The sequence below is a fragment of the Moschus berezovskii genome, chromosome 11, assembly GCF_049115385.1.
Source record: "Moschus berezovskii isolate FMDL1 chromosome 11, NW_MosBer_1.0, whole genome shotgun sequence".
Taxonomy (NCBI): domain Eukaryota; kingdom Metazoa; phylum Chordata; class Mammalia; order Artiodactyla; family Moschidae; genus Moschus; species Moschus berezovskii.
This window is the reverse complement of record NC_142470.1, coordinates 79,196,431-79,219,008: the sequence shown is the minus strand read 5'-3', so window position 1 is coordinate 79,219,008 and position 22,578 is coordinate 79,196,431. Positions and strand designations below refer to the sequence as shown.

General features: G+C 43.6%; 1 protein-coding gene across 6 annotated transcripts in view; it reads right to left on the bottom strand.

Moving 5' to 3' along the window:
• Window positions 1-22,578, bottom strand: part of ATP6V1E2 (ATPase H+ transporting V1 subunit E2) — an 82,135-nt gene that overhangs the window by 43,220 nt on the left and 16,337 nt on the right. For 2 of the 6 annotated variants that reach the window (XM_088841504.1, XM_055399136.2), the window contains one exon: window positions 11,590-12,437. The exons of 2 other annotated variants lie outside the window; for them this stretch is intronic. In XM_088841504.1, the coding sequence (XP_088697630.1) occupies window positions 11,749-12,429 (681 nt within the window). In that variant the 5' untranslated portion in view covers window positions 12,430-12,437 and the 3' untranslated portion in view covers window positions 11,590-11,748. Of the gene's footprint in view, window positions 1-11,589; window positions 12,533-22,578 lie in introns of those variants that run through there. 2 more of the 6 variants (XM_055399135.2, XM_055399137.2) reach the window with 1 other exon arrangement.

Below are 22,578 nucleotides of genomic sequence, written 5' to 3'. Positions count from 1 at the left end.
TATATACAGATTGATTTCACTAAAAAGTCATGTTTTAATTATGGTATCATTTATTATTAATATAATGAAAACTTCAAAGTAGTTCATGACAATTACTCTTTGAATAGTTAAATGAATTTTAAAACACATTAGGTGCAATAATTTGCAGGCACTAAAAATGAGAGGTACAGAGATCAAGTGATACCATTATGTGAAAAATCAAGGTACAAATGGTAGGTGTACTCTACACAATTATTTGAAAATATTGTTGTAAAATCTGAAAGAAAAAACAATATCAAAAGATAACTATCAGGATGGTAAAATCATGTGGGATTTTTAAAACTTTTTTGAACTTCTATAATATATTCTGTTTCTTCTATCCTAATAAAAATATTTTTATTATTTTATAAACACTTATAACACAATATTTTATTGTGTTAAGGTTCCATATCAAAATTAGCACAGAGCACATGGGAATCTTTTTTACCTTTCCAGAATGCTTTCGGTTTTATCTCACTTCATTGCCAAAACACCCCAATGAGACTAGGCTCTTTCTCATTTTACCTGTAGAAAAGTTAAGGCATTAAGATGGCAAATGAGTTACTTGGAGTAAACTAGTAAATGCGCGGCAACCCCGGGGACCAGAGCCTACAACCCCAGAACTCTGGCTGATAAACCACACCAATTTCCTGATGCAAAGGCTGATGGTGCTGCCTGGAGAATAAAGACAATGATTAAGACCCCCAACTCTGAGATCTGAGTGTAGATTCTCTCCAGTGAGCAAGAGCCTGGGGGCAGGGAGCATGCCCTATTTCTCCTCTCTGTCTTCAGAGTGGGAATGTCTAAGGCCTAAGGCTTTCCCCCACGCTCCAAACTCCTCCACCCCCAACACACACAGCCAGCCGTGTCCCCAAAAACAGGCTCCCTGGGAACATGCCTTGGTCTTGGATGGAGAGAGAGGCCAATAGATGTGTAGTTTATCCTCCCCCACACCGTCTGGTGTACAGTCTCACCAAGAGTCCCCAGAGGAGGAGGATCAGGGACCCCACAGGCCAGCATGTGTCAAAGGTTAGTTGCAAACTAGATAGGCACTAGACAAGCAAGCCTGGAAAGAGCATCAGGACATGCAGGTTGCCAACAGGCACAATAAAGAATACTCAACATCGCTAATTATTCAGTTCAGTTCAGTCACTCAGTCGTGTCCGACTCTCCGCGACCCCATGAATCACAGCACGCCAGGCCTCCCTGTCCATCACCAACTCCCGGAGTTCACTCAAACTCATGTCCACAGAGTCGGTGATGCCATCCAGCCATCTCATTCTCCGTCGTCCCCTTCTCCTCCCGCCCCCAACCTTTCCCAGCATCAGAGTCTTTTCCAGTGAGTCAACTCGTCGCATGAGGTGGCCAAAGTATTGCAGTTTCAGCTTTAGCATCAGAAATGCAAATCAAAACTACAGTGATGTACCCCCTCTCTGGTCAAAATGGCCATCATTAAAAAATCTGCAAATAACAAATGCTGGAGCGGGTATGGAGAAAGGGGAACCCTCCTATTCTGTTGGTGGGAATGTAAATTGGAGCAGCCACTATGGAGGGTCCTTCAAGCTAAAAATAGAGCTACCATACGATCTAGCAATCCCACTGCTGGGCATTTGTATGGAAGACCAAAAACTCTAATTCGAAAAAGATACATATACCCAGTGTTCAGAGCAGCACTATTCATATTAGCCAAGACATGAAAGCAACCTAAATGTCCATCAACAGAAGAATGGATAAAGAAGATGTGGCATATATATATATATATAAAAAACATATACAATTGACTATGACTCAGCCATAAAAAAGAATGACATAATTCTACTTGCAACATGGATGAACCTAGAGATTATCATACTGAGGTAAAGTAAGTCAGACAAAGATCATATGATATCATTTATATGTGGAACCTAAAAAAAAGAAAGATACAAATGAATTTATTTACAAAACAGAAATAGACTCACAGACATAGAAAACAAACTTATGTTACCAAATGGGAAACAGGTGGGGAAGGGGGTACAAATTATGAGTTTGGGATTAGCAGAAACACAAAACTATACATAAAATAGATAAACAAGAACCTACTGTATAGCACTGGGAATTACATTCAACATCTTATAACTAGCCTATAATGGAAAATAATCTGTAAAAGAAAAATGCATATACAAATATATGTTTTCTTTTATATATAAATAAATATAATCACTTTACTATATATCTGAAACTAACAACATTGTAAATCAACTATACTTCAATCAAAAAAAAAAAGAGAGAGAGATCAGAAGAGGTCAAGTCTCAGCGACAATGGGCCAAGCCAGCAGTGGGGAACTGGAGCGGGTGAGGAATCCCAGGGAATCAGGACCTGGTTCCTTGTGGAACAGGAGATGTGACTTACCAGGGTCACAGCCAGACTGAGCAGGAGTAAGCCCAATCCAAAGCACAAAGGAATTAGTCAGAGACCAGGCCACAACTCCACAGAGCCAGGCTTCATTAATTCATTCAAGATATACCCAGTGCCATTCCTGTTGATCAGATCTTCCTATTGTCATGGGTCCAGAGCCAGTACCCTGTCCCCAGTCCCCTCTCCTTTGGGGATCAGGTGACCCCTATGACTCAAGGTGAGGAAAATGTGGATATCACAGGCAAGGGGGCAATTACTCCTCCAGAGAAACAAATGCGAACTCCACAGCACAGAAAACAAACCAATGGGCTGAGTCCAGGGGCGTGACAAGTCCAGGGCCCAGTGGGGAAAGCTTCCAGAAGGCAGGAGGAGTCAGACAGACATATGACTCAAGTGGTCCAGCAGGATGCATGTGCTCTAAAGGGCTAAAAGAAAACCAAAGGATTCCCATGGGCAAGGCCATGGCACAAAAGTTAAGACTGGGAGGAAAGCCTAGATTTACCAATCCTGATGTCAGGGGAGGGTCCCTAGTCAGCAGAATGGGAGGCGGAAGTGCTTGGATAGGGTGATTTCTGTAAACAGTACATTTAAGCATTTGCCCCCAACTGGAACGGAAAGCATGGAAGACCTGAATGTGAGCAGTTCCTGCTACTGAAGACAAAGGTGAAGGTAATGATACTTCCTATAAAGAAAAGGGAAGCGACTGGCCCCAAGTGCTATTTACAAAGAGGCTTAGGGGGAAAAAAAATCTTGTCTCTAAAGAGACAAGATTGGTCTGAGCTGATGATAGCTGGGTGTTTGCTTTCCTATTTCCGTGGGGTCGCTGGGATTTCTTTTGAGTAAAGAAGAGGTGCAAGTGCTGTGCTGGGGATCTAACAGAGAAGCAGGGAGATGGTAAAATGAAACCATGTCCATTCCATGCTTGCAAACCCTCAGTGGCTTCCCATTGTATTTAGAATAAATTCAGATTCTGTAAGTGTCAGGGGATCTGGCCCTGCCCCTTCTCTCTCACCTTTACTTCCTCAGTGAAGCCCCACTGACCTCCTCTCTGCTCCTCAACCCAACAGAGCTGTCTCTGCCTGGTGCCTTACACTGTGGGCCCCTCTGCTCAGAACATCCGTCCTTTCTGCCCCCTTCCCCTCACCCTGCTGGGTGCACAGCTGCCTCCTCCTGCTTCCCTCTGCTCCCTCAGTTCAGTTCAGTTGCTCAGTCGTATCCGACTCTTTGTGACCCCATGAATCACAGCACGCCAGGCCTCCCTGTCCATCACCAACTCCCGGAATTCACTCAAACTCATGTCCACAGAGTCGGTGATGCCATCCAGCCATCTCATCCTCTGTCGTCCCCTTCTCCTCCTGCCCCCAATCCCTCCCAGCATCAGGGACTTTTCCAGTGAGTCAACTCTTCACATGAGGTGGCCAAAGTATTGGAGTTTCAGCTTTAGTATCTGTCCTTCCAATGAACACCCAAGACTGATCTCCTTTAGAATGGACTGGTTGGATCTCCTTGCAGTCCAAGGGACTCTCAAGAGTCTTCTCCAACACCACAGTTCAAAAGCATCAACCTAAGCATAAACGTTTACTTCTCCATAGTACTTAGATCAACCCAAGTCACCAGTTGTCTACCTGCTCAGCATAGCCAGTATCTCCACTGCCCCCCAGCCCTGACCCCTCCCACTTGTGCCCCACCCTCCACCTCAGCAGGTTCCTCTGTAAAACCTGGGGCTTACCTGCCCTGCTCACTAAAAGGGATGGGGTGCCTGGCAGAGCACCTGACACTGGGAACCAGCCAATACATATTTGTGGAATGAATGAACGAAAAAGAGATCTGCTGCTCAGAATGTAACTGAGTGGACACTCAGAGCTCAAATTCCAAAGGAGAAAAGATGAGAATCTTCACACGCTCCCTATCGCTTCCCTCCTTTCAACTGAGCCCAATGCAGCTTGCTCCCACTTTCTCCTCTCCTCCCTCCCACCCTCGCTTCTTTCTTTTACAGAGGTTCATGAGCACCTATTCTGGCTAGGTGCTGAGTGATAAGCCCACCTTCCCACCCACTCTGCTCCCCAACATGTCCCCAGTGCCCTGACCTCACCCAGGGCCCCAGTCTAACCCTAGGCCCCCTCAAATCACATCCCTTATACACTCACCCCCACCCTTGGTACATCATCTCTGTGGACCTTCATTGGACCTCCTTGTTCTGAGGACAGACACCCTGGGAAAGAGAAATGAAGGATTCTCAAAGGAACCAGCTATAGGCATGTATTTGCTAAGATATTTGTCCTCTTGGGAGTCAAAGTTTTGGAGTTCCTATACACTAAGTTTTTCATAAAAATGAATGACAACAACCTGGTCTTATCAAGATTTTGGCTTGTAGTCCCAAGAGTCTTATTAGCTGACTATGACCCAGGACTACTTTCTTGCTTCCTTTGAGCCTCAGATTCAAATGAACACTTGGTTTCTCAGATCCCTTCAAGTTCTAGATCTTGTGTAATCTTTGGCACATGAATCCACTCAGGCTTGGTAGCAGCCAGGATGAGTCAAACATCACCCTCTATGGGCTCATCTCCCAGTGACAAAAAAAAAAAATGTGCTCAATTCCATCACTCCAAGGGTGTACAGGAGCGGGTGGTGAGCTGGGTCAAGGTGTGCCAAGACTCTCTCTGAACTGGGAATCCATTTTGCTGCGTCTGCAAAGAGAATGCAGTAGCCTGCCTTATAGTGAAAGGGGTCCCATACTGCAGGAAAAGACCACGAGGTGAACTGTGAGGTTGTGCAGGAAAGCTGGGGTGCTGTGACAAAGTGAGGGTTTATCATGCTTTAGAACAGAGCTTAAGGGGGGAAAAAAAAGAACAGAGCTTAGGAAGGTGGGGGTGGCAGGAGAGATTCAGTCCTTCCTAGTGTTGTCAATGGGCTTCTCAGGTGGCACTAGTGGTAAAGAACCTGCCTGCCAATGCAGGAGACATAAGAGATGCAGGTTTGATCCCTGGGTCAGGAAGATCCCCTGGAGGAAGGTATAGCAACCCACTCCAGTATTCTTGCCTAGAGAATCCCATGGACAGAGAAGCCTGATGGGCTACAGTCCACGGGGTTGCAAAGAGTCGGACACGAATAAAGTGACTGAGCACGCACGGTGTTGTCAATGAACAGGTATAATGTCAGAGTAATGGGCTGGGAGGGTATGGAGAGGATGCAGAGGAGAAGAGAGGAAGGGGGCAAAGACTTGAGCATCTCCCTGGGCAGTCCGATGAGGGGCTGCACTGGCTCCCCGGAGGTGTGCGGGTTGGGGTTGGCCCAGTACAGGTCTGCTGATCCCTTCAGGGGTTCCTGGAACCCTAGAAACAGAGAGGAAGCCCTGCAGAATTTTCCAAAACGCCAGCATGTGTAAGGGTCAGACACGACTGAGCACCTTCACTTTCACTTTTCACTTTCACACATTGGAGAAGAAAATGGCAACCCACCCAGTGTTCTTGCCTGGAGAATCCCAGGGACGGGGAAGCCTGGTGGGCTTCCATCTATGGGGTCACACAGAGTCGGACACGACTGAAGTGACTTAGCAGCAGCAGCATGTGTACAAATCTCCCTCTCCATTTCCGGCTCTCCAGGCAGCTCAGGCTCGGAATGAAATCCACACTCTCCATCCACCAAGTTATCCTTGCCTTCCTGGGGCAGCAGGCCTCAGTGAGGGGCAGGGCCTGGCCACCCAGTGTTCAGCTCCCCCCAGTTCTCCCAGAGCAGGGAGTGAGCCTGCAGAACAGCCTCGGCTGGAGCACAGCCTGGGACTGCGTCAGCAGCAAACAGCTTCCCTTGCACCTTGGCAGGAAGTGTTAATGAGGAGAGCGGAGAGGAAGGGCTGTGCCTGCCTGCGGTTGTAACAGTTTGCTCCTTCTGGCTCATAGGCACTGAGCAACTTCTACATGGAACACGCCTTCTTGAGGGTAAGATGGTTAACGCTAAGAATGTGTGTCAGTTTGCAGCAGGTATTGAACAAAGTGCCCAGTGCAAACATTTCTAAAGCAAAGATCTGGACAGCAGTGCCGCTGCCGGAAAGGACAGGATGTTGACCAGTAACCGACCCCCGCAGGTCGAGGGTAGGCCTGGGGGCTACAGAAAGGTGCCCCTTCATGGCGGAGGACCTAGCTGATCTACAGTCCCCTACCTTCGCACCCAGGTCTAAAGCAAGTCCCTCCCCTGGTTTGTTTCCCAGAGAGGGAAGGGACGCAGTAAAACCCAGATTTGTCCAGGAGGAACCAACTCTGACTGAAGTGAGTCCTGATTGAGTTCAGACTCCACGCATCTGCAGCCTTCCCCGCCAGGAGCAGGAGAGAGGGATTCTCTTATCAAACACCATCCCTGTGTTACAGGGTGGGCATCCTTGCCTGGCCCTCACCTCACCTAAGCATCCCTTTCCATGGCACAATCCATTGTTGAAGAGGAGACAGACGCTGGAAGCCTCCATCCAGAAACCAGTGCCAGGCCAGGGCAGAAGACTGTAAGAAGCACAAATGTCTGTTCAGACCCTACAGTGTGCACCCCCAGTGTCAGCATTAAAACAACAGGGCAGCAGGGACCACAGAGACGGATGAAGACACAGTCCTGCCCACAAAGAGCTGTGCTGAAAAAGATGGTAGGCCAAGCAGACAAAGCTGCTGACCGGAAATAAAGGCAATGAGGGGAAAGATCTCATCAACCTGGGCTGTGGTCCTGGCGACCAGGGGCTGGGAGGGGAGGCTTGGTCCACCAGTTGTGGAGGGGACATTATGACGGTGTAGACCGAAACACACAAATTGAGAGTCTGAGAAGGAGGCTGGGGACAAAGAGATAGTATCAGGCAGCTCTGGAAGAGACATTTTGGAAAACAGAGACATTGAAGTGGGACTCGGAGAAATTTTGTAAAGCTCTCAACTTCCCCCGAAGCCTTTCATTAAAACGAGTTTGCAGAGGAGATTAATTCATGTCAATCTGGGGGACATGGGTGATCGTTGGGGCCCCAATAATGGATTGAGGCCAACTCAGAGGGTCAGAACTGGGGTTGGCCAGGGGATCAGACACTCCTGGGTTATAGAGCTTGAAGTGGGGTTAGAGTCCCCAGAAGGGGAGGCGGCTGGGGGCTCAGGCAGCTGGGAAGGGAATGCTTTCTTTGCTGGGCCTGGAATGATGGCTGGGAGAGAAGGGGGTGGGCTGGGGAGGTGTCCAATGGGACTTGTCAGATGGTGTGAAAGTGTGATGGAAAGTCTCAAGCCATGGACAAGTGAAAGGATTTATTGGAATGGAAGGAAGGGAGCTGAGAGTGGGTAGGACACAGGTCACTGACTCTGACCTCTTCCAGCCTGTGTATCAAAGAATTTAACCTACCTCACCAAAAAGACAGGGAGATTATTTGTCATCTCTCACCTGGGCTGATGAAGTTTCCAACAGGGCCCCTGCCTGCAGTTTCTCCCTTTCTCCAATGTGTCCTCCACATACCGTGGCGCTAGAAGAATCTTTTGAGAGTCCAGCTCTCTGCGATTTCCCTGGTGGACCAGTGGTCAAGACCCTCCCAATTCAGGGGGCGTGGGTTCGATGCCTGGTGAGGGAACTAAGATCCCGCATGCCACACAGCTCGGTCAAATATTTAAAATAAATGAAGTCCTTCAATGACCCCTCATCACCTACACCCTGCCTCCCCTACCCAAATTCATCTAATCCCTGAGTGGGGCACATAGCACCATGTAAGCAGGCTCCATCCATCTTTTCAGCCTCATCCATGTCATTTCCTATCACTCCCACACTCCATCACACTGAACTACACACAGGTCCTCAAACACAGTTTGCTTTTACACATCTCGGGGACTTTCCAAATGCGCTCCCCACCCCCGACTCCCACATTTACCTGAAGTTCTTTCCCCAGTTCAACTGCCAACACCCCAGAGCCTTCTGTGACCCTTTCCTTCCACCTATCACTGTATTTCCACAGCATGCTGTATACAGCACTTCTGCATTGTTTCATCATCAAGTTATCATCTGTGAATGTGTCTGTAACTAGTGAAAGAACAGGGCCAGATGGTATTCTTTGCAGCTGAGCAGCCAGAGCAGTGCCTAACTCATTCCTAGCATTCAGAAAATTTTCAATGAATGACTGAGTTTGCAATTCAAAAGGGCCCACAGAGATGACATCTTTTAAGGAGTCTGTCCAGCTAACAAAGACACCCTTTTCTCATAGAACTGACCCCACACACCAACCGGACTGGAGATGGACATCTGATCTGAGCTGGGCCAAATGGTCTCCTTCTCAGAAAAAAGGAACTGACTCTAACAAAAGCAAATTTCCTTCAAAAACTACAACATGTAGTGCATGCATGCTTAGTTGCTCAGTCATGTCTGACTTTTTGCGACCCGATGGATCCCTCCAGGCTCCTTTGTCCATGGAGGTGCTCCAGGCAAGAATACTGGAGGGGGTTGCCATGCCCTTCTGCAGGGGATCTTCCTGACCCAGAGATCAAACCTGCATCTCGTGCATTGCAGGCAGATTCTTTAGCACTGAGCCACCAGGGAAGCCCACAACATGTAGACTCTGGGGTATAAAGTGTGTGGGGAATGCAAACTCTACCATCTAAAATGGACAGTAAAACGTCATTCTTTAGAAAAGAAGGATGAAGTAACCATCTAGAGGACTTCATAAAGCTTCTGATACTCAGTTCTAGGTCTTCCCTGAGACTATGATAGATGTCTGTCCCAAGCTTCTATGAGGTGACCCTGTTTATGGATAGCCTGCCTCCTATTCTGTTGTTGAGCTTCATGGGATTTCTGTTACTTATAAATTCCTGACCACACAAGCCAAGCTTTGCTCTTTGTAGAATTTCTTGAGGGTTCTTTTCTTCAAAAAACTTCTAGTTTAATACGAAAATCATACTCAGGCATAAATTAGACTTTAAATCACCATACACAGGCAGAACCAGCTGCATAATTTATGGGGCCTAATGTAAATAGATGGGGCCTAATGTAAAATGAAACTGTGGGATCCTTTGTTCAAAAGTATAGTTAGGGCTTCCCCGGTGGTCCAGTGGTTAAGAATTCACCTTGCAATGCAGGAGACATGGGTTCGATCCCTGGTGTGGGAAGATCTCACATGCCATGGGGCAACTAAGCCCACGTGCTACAACTCCTTAGCCTGTGTGCTTGAGCCTGTACTCTTCAACTACTGACCACCATGTACTGCAACTAGAAAGCAGCCCTCAAATGCAGCAACAAAGACATACCACAGACAAAAAAAATTTTTAACATTTTTTTAATTTTAAATTACAGTTGAGTGAGTGAAAGTCACTCAGTTGTGTCTGACTCTGCAACTCCATGGACTGGAGTCCATGGAATTCTCCAGGCCAGAATACTGGAGTGGGTAGCCTTTCCCTTCTCCAGGGGATCTTCCCAATACAGAAACTGAACCAGGGTCTCCTGCATTACAGGCAGATTCTTTACCAGCTGAGCCACAAGGGAAGCCGAAGAATACTGGAGAGGGTAGCCTATCCGTTCTCCAGCAGATCTTCCCAATGCAGAAATTGAACCAGGGTCTCCTGCACTGCAGGCAGATTCTTTACCAACTGAGCTATCAGAGAAGCCCAAAGTACAGTTAAAGGCACAGAAATACTTATAAAGCTTTTTACTTATTTCTCCAGTCTCTCTTTTGGCTTGTCATGGTGTTTATTTGCTATTTAATGTCTGGGTAAATAAAAATTACAATATAAAATCCTTAGCATGAATCTTATCATTTATCTTTACATTGTGCAATGCCCATATGAAGAATCACCAAAATGACTGTATTTCTTGGCTTCTCCCAGAAGATGTATCCAACTGGCAACAAGAGATGAGCCCAAGTTTCCCCGTGCACTGAGTTGTCCAATGGAGGACTCCATTAGGCACAGGGCACTTTACAAGGCAAGTATAGACCCTCATAAGCTTCCAAAAGTCCCACCCTGAGACTCAGGCCCAGCAACCCTAACAAATGTTATGCCCTCCTTCCCACCAGTCCCCAGATCTATGTGTTCTGCCAAACATCAGGGAAGTCAAGCCACACATCTCCCATTCCAATAAGCTGGCTGATCCAATTCACAGCAGGCAGGTGAATCCCAGGGTCATTACCTCCACGCTGAGATGTGCTTGGTATCTGGTGGGTAAGAAATCCACGCTCACCAAGTTGCCTGCTGGATGTGCCATGGAGCTGCCAATCTGGGGCAGAGATGCCACCATTATGTCCAGCCCTAAGCTTCTATGAAAGGTACACACCTTCCTGTAGGGCATACACAGGGCCCTAACCAGGGGCAGAGGGCACTAGTGTTCACTGGTTGAGGGGAGAGGAAGGCAGGATCTTGGAGTACCAGGGAGCTGAGAAGTGGGTGGTCAAGAACCCATCCCAGAGAGATGCGTAGACTTCAAGAGCTAGTACTTGCACACATGAGCCAGGGTCCAAGCCCCTGGCACATGCACTGAAGTCCTGCTGGACTTCACTTATAAAGCACACATTCAAAGATAAAATTAAGAACTTCAAGATGGTTAGCTACACCCCAGTTCAGTTCAGTCACTCAGTCATGTCTGACCCTTTGTGACACCATGGACTGCAGCAACTTGCAATTCCCTGTCCATCACCAACTCCTGGAGCTTACTCAAACTCATGTCCATCGAGTCGGTGATGCCATCCAACCATCTCATCCTCTGTCATAGACCCCAACTACTGGGCAATTCTGAGCATGGAGCTCTGTGTGACTGCACTCATCATATGCCCATGAAGTTGACCCTCTACACAACAAAAAGAGTTCTGTGTGGGCGTGGATACTAAGGCGCTTCAGTCATGTCCCCCTATTTGCGACCCGGTGGACTGTAGCCCACCAAGCTCCTCTGTCCATGTGATTCTCCAGACAGGCATATTGGAGTGGGTTGCCAGGCCCTCCTTGAAAAAGAGTTCTAAACCTTATTAAGTAAAATAAGAACAAGAAGCTAAAACAAAAGAAGAAAAACACACTTCAAATACGTATTAAAGAAATTTAGGACACCCAGATGTATACATCAAGATTACCATTCACATCTCAGCTGAAAGATGAGATAACGAGCAAATGTCTCTACTTCCTTCAGCCCAGACTGTAGAATTGACCAGGAGCTCTAGAATGTATAGATAAAATGGAACTAGATTTATAAGCATTAAGTCAGGCTTTATTCAAAAGTATAATGCCATTAGCTAGTCAGAGAGTATTTAAAGATAGACTAATCCCAGAGTAAAACAAAGGAGGAGATATTACCAGTTTGCTTTGCCCTAATAAGTTATGCTTTTACAGCTTTGAAACTCAACAGGAGCTTCACTTTCCAGAGGCTTATACAAAAAACTTCCTGTTGGCATTGGCTCCAAACAAGGCCTTTCGTATCTCTGGCATCTTTTGCTGGGATAAGAGATCCAGTCGACTTTCCAGAGTATTAGAAACCATTATTCTCTGATCGCTACTGTAGACTTCCACACCTCCAGTTGTGTCTGTAGCCAGCTGCACCTCTTTGTCAACTTGAACTTCCACACATCTGTGGGAGACTGTGGTGTACTGGGGGATGGCTCTTTGGACTGCGGCCTCCACCAGGAGGTGGTCCTGTGGCCTGCAGCGTACAATCACCACAGGCTCCAGCAGTCGGAGCAGACCCTGGAGCACTAGTTTATCCAGCAGCCCCTGGTAAAATTCTCGGTCTGTCACAATCCGGCTGAGTCTCAGCTTTGCATCATTCAGCAACTCCGAGATGAGGTCGTTTCGGGCTCTCAGGACTTTCAGCCTTGCCTGATTCCTCATGGTAGACATCCGGATTTTCTTCTGCTGCTCGATCTGCTTCTCTTTCTTCTCATAATACTCCATAATCTTCAGTCGCTGGGTTTGCACAAGGCGTCCTTTCTCAATGTTGAACTCCTCCTCAGCCTTGGCATCTATTTCTTCTGCCTTCTCATTGGCTTCCTGCTCAATGAAAGCCATCATGTGCTTAATCTGCTTTTGCACATCGACATCACTCAGGGCCATGGCTGCTCCTGGAAAGGGAGGTAGAGGAAGAATGGGTGGACCCTCTGGTTCCTCTGACTTAGGGCAGAATTTCAGGTGTGTTTCCGGAGCTCCACTTTCTGAGCTGTGGAGTGTATGAGGGGAGGAAGGATAGAGTTAGGGTCCAAAGGGAAGGATCACGGAGACCATTTATTCACGACTCATTTCACAGATGAGGAAACTGAAGCCCAGAGATGGAAAGCAGCTTGTGCAAGGTCACACCCTAGTAGAATCAGACTCAAACTTGGGTTCCCAGAGTTCCATCTCTACTACACTCACCACCTTTTTGTCATCAAACAATATGAGATGATCAAGACAAAAGATTTCTAGCCAGCAATGGCTCAATCACAGATAACAAGTGAAAAGAATGGAAAGGTCAAATTAATACAAAAATGGAAAGTGTAGGGACATTTCAGGTTGGAGAGTCATAAGAAACTTGTGGTTAAACAGGATTCAATCCAGGAAGGTTGCCTAGAAAAAGAAAGATCTTCAGTGCCTCAAATGACACGAAGAGACACAATACTCATAGGCAGATGGTGCATCCTGGAGAAAACTGGAAGTGGGAGAGGTTGATGGTAGTCCTTTAACTGGAAGTGGTTTCTAAACCTAGATGTACATATAAATCACCTGTGGACCTTTCAGGAACACAGTTTTCCAGGTCCCACTCCAGAATACTGAATTAGAATCTCTGCCAGTAGGGTCTGGGTTGGAATCCATATCTTTAAGTCTCTCTGGGCCCTCCTACACTGTTGGTGGGACCGTGAATTGGTGCAGTCACTATGGAAAACAGTACGGAGGTTCTTCAAAAAACTAGAGTTGCCAGATGATCCAGCAATCCCACTCCTGGGCATACATCCAGACAAAACTATAATGTGAAAAGATACCTGCACCTCTATGTTCATTTCGGCATTATTCACAAAAGCCAAGGCATGGAAACAATCTAAATGTCCATGAACAGATGTATGGAAAAAAGATGTGGTATATATATATTCACACACACATATATACAATGGAATGTTAGTCATAAAAAAGAATGAAATAATGCCATTTGCAGCTATATGAATGGACTTAGAGATTATCATGCTAAAAGCAAAGTAAGTCAGAAAGAGAAAGACAAATATCATATATATAATTTATCTGTGGAATCTAAAATATGACACAAATGAACTTATCTACCAAAAAGAAACAAACTCACAGACACAGAGAACAAACTTGTGACTGCTAAGGTGGATGGGATGCAGGGGAGGGCTGGATTGGGAGATTAGGACTAGCAGATGCAAACTATATATAGCATGGTTAAACAACAAGGTCCTATTGTATAGTATAGGCAACTATATTCAATATTCTGTAATAAACCATAATGGAAAAGAAAAAAAAGACTCTCTGGGATGCTTAATGAGCCCAGGCAAATGATATATGAAATTTTTAAAATGACATACAAAAAAATAAGACTAGCAATAAAGAGGCAGAAAATATTAAAAAGAACCTAACAGAAAATTTGAAGCTAAAGAATATAATAGCTGAATTGAAAGATTCACTAGAGGTGTTCAAAAACAGACCGATTATGGAGAAAAAATAATCAGCAAACTCAAAGATAGGCCATTTGAAATTATCCATTATTGTTGGAGAAGCAAATTTTTTTTTAAGTGAAGAAAGTAAGGACATAGGGAACACCATCAAATGGATTAATATATGCACTATAGAAGGCCCAGAAGGTGAGGAGAAAGAAAGAAAGGAGCAGAAAGCTTATTTGAAGAAATAATGAATCCAAACTCCCCAGATCTGAGGAAGGTAATGGACATCCAGATTCACAAACAAAACTGACAATGTAACCAAATCATGTCTCTAAAACAAATCAGTGAAACACAGGAGACATCTAGAGAGGGACAAAAAATGCTAGAAGACAGACAGAAAACAATGAGCAAACTGACAATAGCACATCTTTCTTTTATAAGTAATTATTTAAAATGTAAATAGATTAAACTCCATAATCAAAAGCTATAGAGTGGCTAAATGAAATTAAAAACAAAACGAGATCCAATCATATGTGGTCTACAAGAGACTCACTTTAAGAACACACATAGGCTGTGAAACACATATCCTTTTACTTTCAAGTGAAAAGATAAAGATAGCCTGTGCAAATGGTAACCAAAAGAGAGTAGCAATGGCCGTACTTAAGTTATATAAAATATACTTCATGTAAAAAACTGTCATAAGAGTAAAAGAAAGACATTTTATAATAATAAAGGTCAATTCAACAAGATGATATAACTATAAATCGATATGTACCCAACATCAGACTACCCAGATATACGAAGTAAACATTGACAGGACTGAAGAATAGACAGGAACACAATAATAGTAAGAGAGTTCAATAGCCCATTTTCAATAATGAATAAAATATCCAGAGAGAAGATCAGTAAGGAAACAGGACATTTACAATGATATAGATCAAACAGATCTAACAGACATAGCAAAATATTCCACGAACAGCAGCAAAATACACATCTTTCTCAAGCACAATTTTAACATTCTCCAGCATAGATTACATATTAGGTCACAAACCAAGTCTTAACTGAAAAAGACAGAAATCATACCAAGCATCTTTTCTGACTACAATGGAATGAAACCAGAAATCAGTAGCAGAAGGAAAAATGGAAATTTCACAAATATGTGGAAATTAAAATGCTCTTAAAGAACCAATAGCTCAAAGAAGACATCAAAAGGGAAATTAGAAAATATCTGGAGACGAAAATGAAATACAACATACCAAAACTTGGGATGTAGCAAAAGCAGTGTTGAGAAAGAAGTTTATAGTGTTAAAAGCCTACAATTAAAAAGAAGAAAGGACTGCCCGAGTGGTCCAATGGTTAAGAAACTGCCTGTCAATGCAGGAGACACAGGTTTAATCCCTGGTTCAGGAAGATTCCACATGCCTCATGATGACTTAAGCTGGTGTACCACTACTGAAGTCTGCACTCTCTAGAGCCTGTGCTCCATAACCAGAGAAGCCAACACAATGAGAAGCCTGCACACTGCAACTAGAGGAAGCCTGCTCACAGCAACAAAGACCCAGCACAGCCAAAAAGAAAATAAGTATTAAAGAAGAAAATTTTCAAATAAACAGCCTAATTTTATACATTTAAGGAACTAGGAAAACAAAAACTAAGCCCAAAATTAGCAGAAGGAAATAATAAAAATTATGGCAAAAATGAATGAAATAGAAAAATGGCGGGGGGGGGGGAATCAATAAAATGAAGAGCTTTTGAAATGATAAAACTGACAACCTTTAGTTAGACTAAGAAAAAAAGAGAAGACTCAAATAAAATAAAAAATGAAAGAGGAGACATTACTAATGGTGCCACAGAAATAAAAAGGATTATAAGAGATTACTATGAACAACCATATACCAGCAAATTGGAAAACCTAAAAGAAATGGATAAATTCCGAGATACATACAACCTACCAAGACTAAATATAAATAGAAAATCTGAACATAGCTATAACAAGTAAGGAGATTGAATCAGTAATCAAAACCTCCCAATGAAAAAACCCCAGGACCAGATAACTTCAAAGGAGAACCCTACAAAAAAAATTTAAAAATCAAAGTCAACTCCTTGCAAACTCTTCCAAAAAACGGAAGAGGAGGGAACACCTCCAAATACTTCTAGGACTCCAAAATCACTGCAGACAGTGACTGCAACCATGAAATTAAAAGACGCTTGCTCCTTGGAAGAAAAGTTATGACAAACCTAGACAGCATATTAAAAAGCACTTTACCAACAAAGGCCCATATAGTCAAAGCTATGGTTTTTCCACTAGTCATGTATGGACATGAGAGCTGGACCATAAAGAAAGCTGAGCACCAAAGAATTGATGCTTTTGAACTGTGATGTTGGAGAAGACTCTTGAGAGTCCCTTGGACTGCAAGGAGATCCAACCAGTCCAGCCTAAAGGAGATCAGTCCTAGGAGTTCATTGGAAGGACTGATGCTGAAGCTGAAGCTTCAATATTTTGGCTACCTGATGAGAAGATCTAGTCCCTTAAATCTATTTCTCACTTCCACTGTATAATCATAAGGGATTTGATCTGGTCATATCTGAACAATCTAGTGGTTTTCCCTACTTTCATCAATTTAAGTCTGAATTTGCCAATAAGGAGTTCATGATCTGAGCCACAGTCAGCTCCTGGTCTTGTTTTTGCTAACTGTATAGAGCTTCTGCATCTTTGGTTGCAAAGAATATAATCAATCTGATTTCGGTGTTGACCATCTGGTGATGTTCATGTATAGAGTCTCCTCTTGTGTTGTTGGAAGAGGGTGTTTGCTATGACCAGTGCATTCTCTTGGCAAAACTCTATTAGCCTTTTCCCTGCTTCATTCTGTGCTCCAAGGCCAAATTTGCCTGTTACTCCAGGTGTTGCTTGACTTCCTACTTTTGCATTCCAGTCCCCTATAATGAAAAGGACATCTTTTTTGGGTGTTAGTTCTAAAAGGTCTTGTAGGTCTTCATAGAAATGTTCAACTTCAGCTTCTTCAGCATTACTGGTTGGGGCATAGGCTTGGATTACTGTGGTATTGAATGGTTTGCTTTGGAAACGAACAGTGATCATTCTGTCCTTTTTGAGATTGCATCCAAGTACTGCATTTTGGACTCTCTTGTTGACCATAATGGCTACTCCATTTCTTCTAAGGGATTCCTGCCCACAGTAGTAGATACAATGGTCATCTGAGTTAAATTCACCCATTCCAGTCCATTTTAGTTCACTGATTCCTAGAATGTCTACGTTCACTCTTGCCATCTCCTGTTTGACCACTTCCAATTTGCCTTGATTCATGGACCTAACATTCCAGGTTTCTATGCAATATTGCTTTTTACAGCATCGGACCTTGCTTCTATCACCAGTCACATCCACAACTGGGTATTATTTTTGCTTTGGCTCCATCCCTTTATTCTTTCTGGGGTTATTTCTCCACTGATCTCAAGTAGCATACTGGGCACCTACCGACCTGGGAAATTCCTCATTCAGTAGCCTATCATTTTGCCTTTTCATACTGACTAGATCTGATAGATAGAGTGCCTGATGAACTATGGACAGAGGTTCGTGACATTGTACAGGAGACAGGGACCAAGATCATCCCCATGGAAAAGAAATGCAAAAAAGCAAAATGGCTGTTTGAGGAGGCCTTACAAATAGCTGTGAAAAGAAAAGAAGCGAAAAGCAAAGGAGAAAAGGAAAGATATAAGCGTCTGAATTTAGAGTTCTAAAGAATAGCAAGGAGAGATAAGAAAGCCATCCTCAGTGATCAATGCAAAGAAATAGAGGAAAACAACAGGACAGCAAAGACAAGAGATCTCTTCAAGAAAATTAGAGATACCAAGGGAACATTTCATGCAAAGATGGGCTCAATAAAGGACAGAAATGGTATGGACCTAACAGAAGCAGAAGATATTAAGAAGAGGTGGCAAGAATACACAGAAGAACTGTACAAAAAAGATCTTCACGACCAAGATAATCACGATGGAGTGATCACTCACCTAGAGCCAGATATCTTGGAATGTGAAGTCAAGTGGGCCTTAGAAAGCATCACTATGAACAAAGCTAGTGGAGGTGATGGAATTCCAGTTGAGCTATTTCAAATCGTGAAAGATGATGCTATCAAAGTGCTGCACTCAATATGCCAGCAAATTTGGAAAACTCAGCAATGGCCACAGGACTGGAAAAGGTCAGTCTTCATTCCAATCCCAAAGAAAGGCAATGCCAAAAAATGCTCAAACTACCACACAATTGCATTCTTCTCACACGCTAGTAAAGTCATGCTCAAAATTCTCCAAGCCAGGCTTCAGCAATATGTGAACCATGAACTTGCAGATGTTCAAGCAGGTTTTAGAAAAGGCAGAGGCACCAGAGATCAAATTGCCAACATCTGCTAGATCATGGAAAAAGCAAAAGAGTTCCAGAAAAACATCTATTTCTGCTTGATTGACTATGCCAAAGCCTTTGACTGTGTGGATCACAATAAACTGTGGAAAATTCTGAAAGAGACGGGAATACCAGACCACCTGACTTGCCTCTTGAGAAACCTGTATGCAGGTCAGGAAGCAACAGTTAGAACTGGACATGGAACAACAGACTGGTTCCAAATAGGAAAAGGAGTATGTCAAGGTTGTATATTGTCACCCTGCTTATTTAACTTGTATGCAGAGTACATCACGAGGAACGCTGGGCTGGAAGAAGCACAAGCTGGAATCAAGATTGCCGGGAGAAATATCAATAACCTCAGATATGCAGATGACACCACCCTTATGGCAGAAAGTGAAGAGAAACTCAAAAGCCTCTTGATGAAAGTGAAAGAGGAGAGTGAAAAAGTCGACTTGAAGCTCAACATTCAGAAAACGAAGATCATGGCATCTGGTCCCATCACTTCATTGGAAATAGATGGGGAAACAATGGAAACAGTGGCAGACCTTGTTTTTTTGGGCTCCAAAATCACTGTGGATGCTGATTGCAGCCATGACATTAAAAGAAGCTTACTCCTTGGAAGGAAAGTTATGACCAACCTAGACAGCATATTAAAAAGCAGAGACATTACTTTGCCAACAAAGGTCTGTCTAGTCAAGGCTATGGTTTTTCCAGTGGTCATGTATGGATGTGAGAGTTGGACTGTGAAGAAGGCTGATCACCGAAGAATTGATGCTTTTGAACTGTGGTGTTGGAGAAGACTCTTGAGAGTCCCTTGGACTGCAAGGAGATCCAACCAGTCCATTCTAAAGGAGATCAGTCCTGGGTGTTCACTGGAAGGACTGATGCTAAAGCTGAAACTGCAATACTTTGGCCACCTCATGCGACGAGTTGACTCACTGGAAAAGACTCTGATGCTGGGAGGGATTAGGGGCAGGAGGAGAAGGGGATGACAGAGAATGAGATGGCTGGATGGCATCACCGACTCGATGGACATGAGTTTGAGTGAACTCCGGGAGTTGGTGATGGACAGGGAGGCCTGGCGTGCTGTGATTCATGGGGTCGCAGAGAGTCAGACACGACTGAGCGACTGAACTGAACTGAACTGATGAGAAGAACTGACTCATTGGAAAAGACCCTGATGCTGGGAAAGACTGAAGGCAGGAAGAGAAGGGGATGACAGAGGATGAGAAGGTTGGATGGCTTCATTGACTCAAGGAACATGAGTTTGAGCAAGCTTGGGGAGATGGCAAAGGACAGAGAAGGCTGGTGTGCCGCAGTCCATGAGGTCACAAAGTGTTGGACATGACTGAGCAACTGAACAACAACAATTACCCCGATACCAAAGCCAAAGACACTACAAGAAAAGAAAACTGCGCCCAATATCCTTGATGAACAGATGTAAACATCCTCAACAAAGTATTAGCAAACTAAATTCAAGAGCACGTTAGAAGAATTATACACCATGACCAAGTGGGATTTATCCCTAGAATGCAAGGATGGTTCAAGGCAAGCGTACTGGAGTGTGTTGCCATTTCCTTCTCCAGAGGATCTTCCTGACCCAGGGATCGAACCCAAGTCTCCCGCACTGTAGGCAGACACTTTACTGTCTGTGCCATCAGGGAAGTCCATATAAAAATCAATGATCATACAAATGATCTTTCAACATGCAAAAATCAATAAGTACAATATGCCACATTAATAGAACGAAAGATAAAAATCACATGATCATTTCAATAGATGCAGAAAAGGCATTTGAGAAAGTTAGACACCATTTCACGATAAAAAACAACCAACAAAGTAGGAATAGAATGAAATTACCTCAATATAATGCAGGTCATATATGAAAAGTGCACTGCTACTGCTACTGCTAAGTCACTTCAGTCGTGTCCGACTCTGTGTGACCCCATAGACGGAAGCCCACCAGGCTCCCCCATCCCTGGGATTCTCCAGGCAAGAACACTGGAGTGGGTTGCCATTTCCTTCTCCAATGTGTGAAAGTGAAAAGTGAAAGTGAAGTCGCTCAGTCGTGTCCGACCCTTAGCGACCCCGCGGACTGCAGCCTACCAGGCTCCTCCATCCATGGGATTTTACAGGCAAGAGTACTGGAGTGGCTTGCCATTGCCTTCTCCAAACATTCACCTGGCTTCCCAGGTGGCGCTAGTGGTAAAGAAGTGAAGTAAAGTGAAGTCACTCAGTCGTGTCTGACTCTTTGCACCCCCATGTACTGTAGCCTACCAGGCTTCTCAGTCCATGGGATTTTCCAGGCAAGAGTACTGTAATGGGTTGCCATTTCCTTCTCCAAGTGGTAAAGAACCTGCCTGTAATTCAAGAGACATAAGGGACATGAGCTCAATCCCTGGGTTGGGAAAATCCCCTGGAGAAGGAAATGGCAACCCACTCCAATATTCTTGCCTGGAGAATCCCATGGACAGAGAAGCCTGGAGGGCTGTGGTTCATGGGGTCACAAAGAGTCAGACATGACCTAATCGACTTAGCACACAACATCATTCATACTCAACAGTGAAAAACTGAAAGCCAATTTTTCTAACATCAGAAATAAGGCAAGGATGCCCACTCTTGCCACTTTCATTCAACATAGAATTGGAAGTCCTAGTCACAGCAATTAGACGAGAGAAAGACATCAAAATTGGAAACATACAAGATCAACATACAAAAATCAATTGTCTCTATAATACTAAAACGAATAATCTAAAAAGAAAATTAAGAAAACAATTCCAACTACAATATCATCAAAAAGAACAAAATCCTGTGACTAAACCAAGGAAGCTAAATACTTGAACACTAAAAACTACAAATTACTGTTGGAAGAATTTAATGACACAAATAAATGGAAAGATAACCTATATTCATTAGAAGACTTAATACTGTTCATACTACTCAAATCAATCTACAAATTCAGTGTGATCTCTATCAAATACCCAATGGCATTTTTTTAAGAAATAGAAAAAACAACCTTAAAATTAATATGAAACCACAAGGAATCCTTCATAGCAAAAACAGTCTTGAAAGAGAACAAAGCTGGAGGCTTCAAAATATATTACAAACCTTTAGTAATCAAAACAGTATAGTACTGGTAGAGAGACCAATGTAATAGGATACAGATCCTAGAAGTAAACTCACACAAACACAAGAAAATGATCTTCAACAAGGGTGCCATGACTACACAAGGGGGAAAGGACAATCTCTTTAACAAATGGTACTAGGAAAACTAAATATCCTCAGGCAAAGGAATTAAATTGGACCCTTATCTTACACAGAAATCAACTCAAATGGAATAAAGAATCCCATATAATCTAACAATTTCACCTCTGGATATTCACCCAAAAGAATCGAAAACAGGATCTCAAAAGAGATATTTGCATTCCCATGTTCACTGGAGCTTTACTCACAGTAGCCAAGAGGTAGAAGCAACTTAAATGTCTATTGTTGATTGAATGGATAAAGGTAAGGTTGTATATACATTCAATGAAATATTATTTTGCCTTAATAGGACAAGGAAATTCTGTCATACGCTGTATCATAGATGAACCTTGAGGACATTATTATGCAATGTGAAACAAGTCAGTCACAGGAAAAATATTACATGATTACACTTAAATGAGGTATCTTAAGTAATCAAATTCACAGAAGCAGAAAGTATAATGATGGTTTCCAGGGGCTAAGTGGAGCGGAATTAGGAAGTTGCTGTTTAATGGGTATAGCGTTTCAATCGTACAAGATGAAGAAGTCCTAGAAATCCGATATATATAGCTAGTACTGTACTGAACACTTAAATTTTTTGTTAAGAGGGTAGACTTTATGTTACCTGAAGACTGCTGTCCCAGAAAGATGTACCACTCACCAAGCTTGTTGGAAACACACGCCCATATTCGTGACAAAGACCAAGACTCTGGGTTCAATTTTGCAGATTGTCATCAGAAGTTAAAAAGAAAATAATTTAGCCCATCCATTCTCCATTATTTTAGGATGTAATTTTCCTTAAACTGAGCTTTTGTAAACAGAACAAAACATTCTCTGTTCCTAAAGAAGACAAGTCCATTACATTTTTTTTTAAGGCTCTCTGGGTAACCCTTCTGATCATCAGCTTTGAGAGCCACTGTGAGTGAAAGACAGAGTGGGAGATGCAGGAAGTCGCAGGCTAAGTGT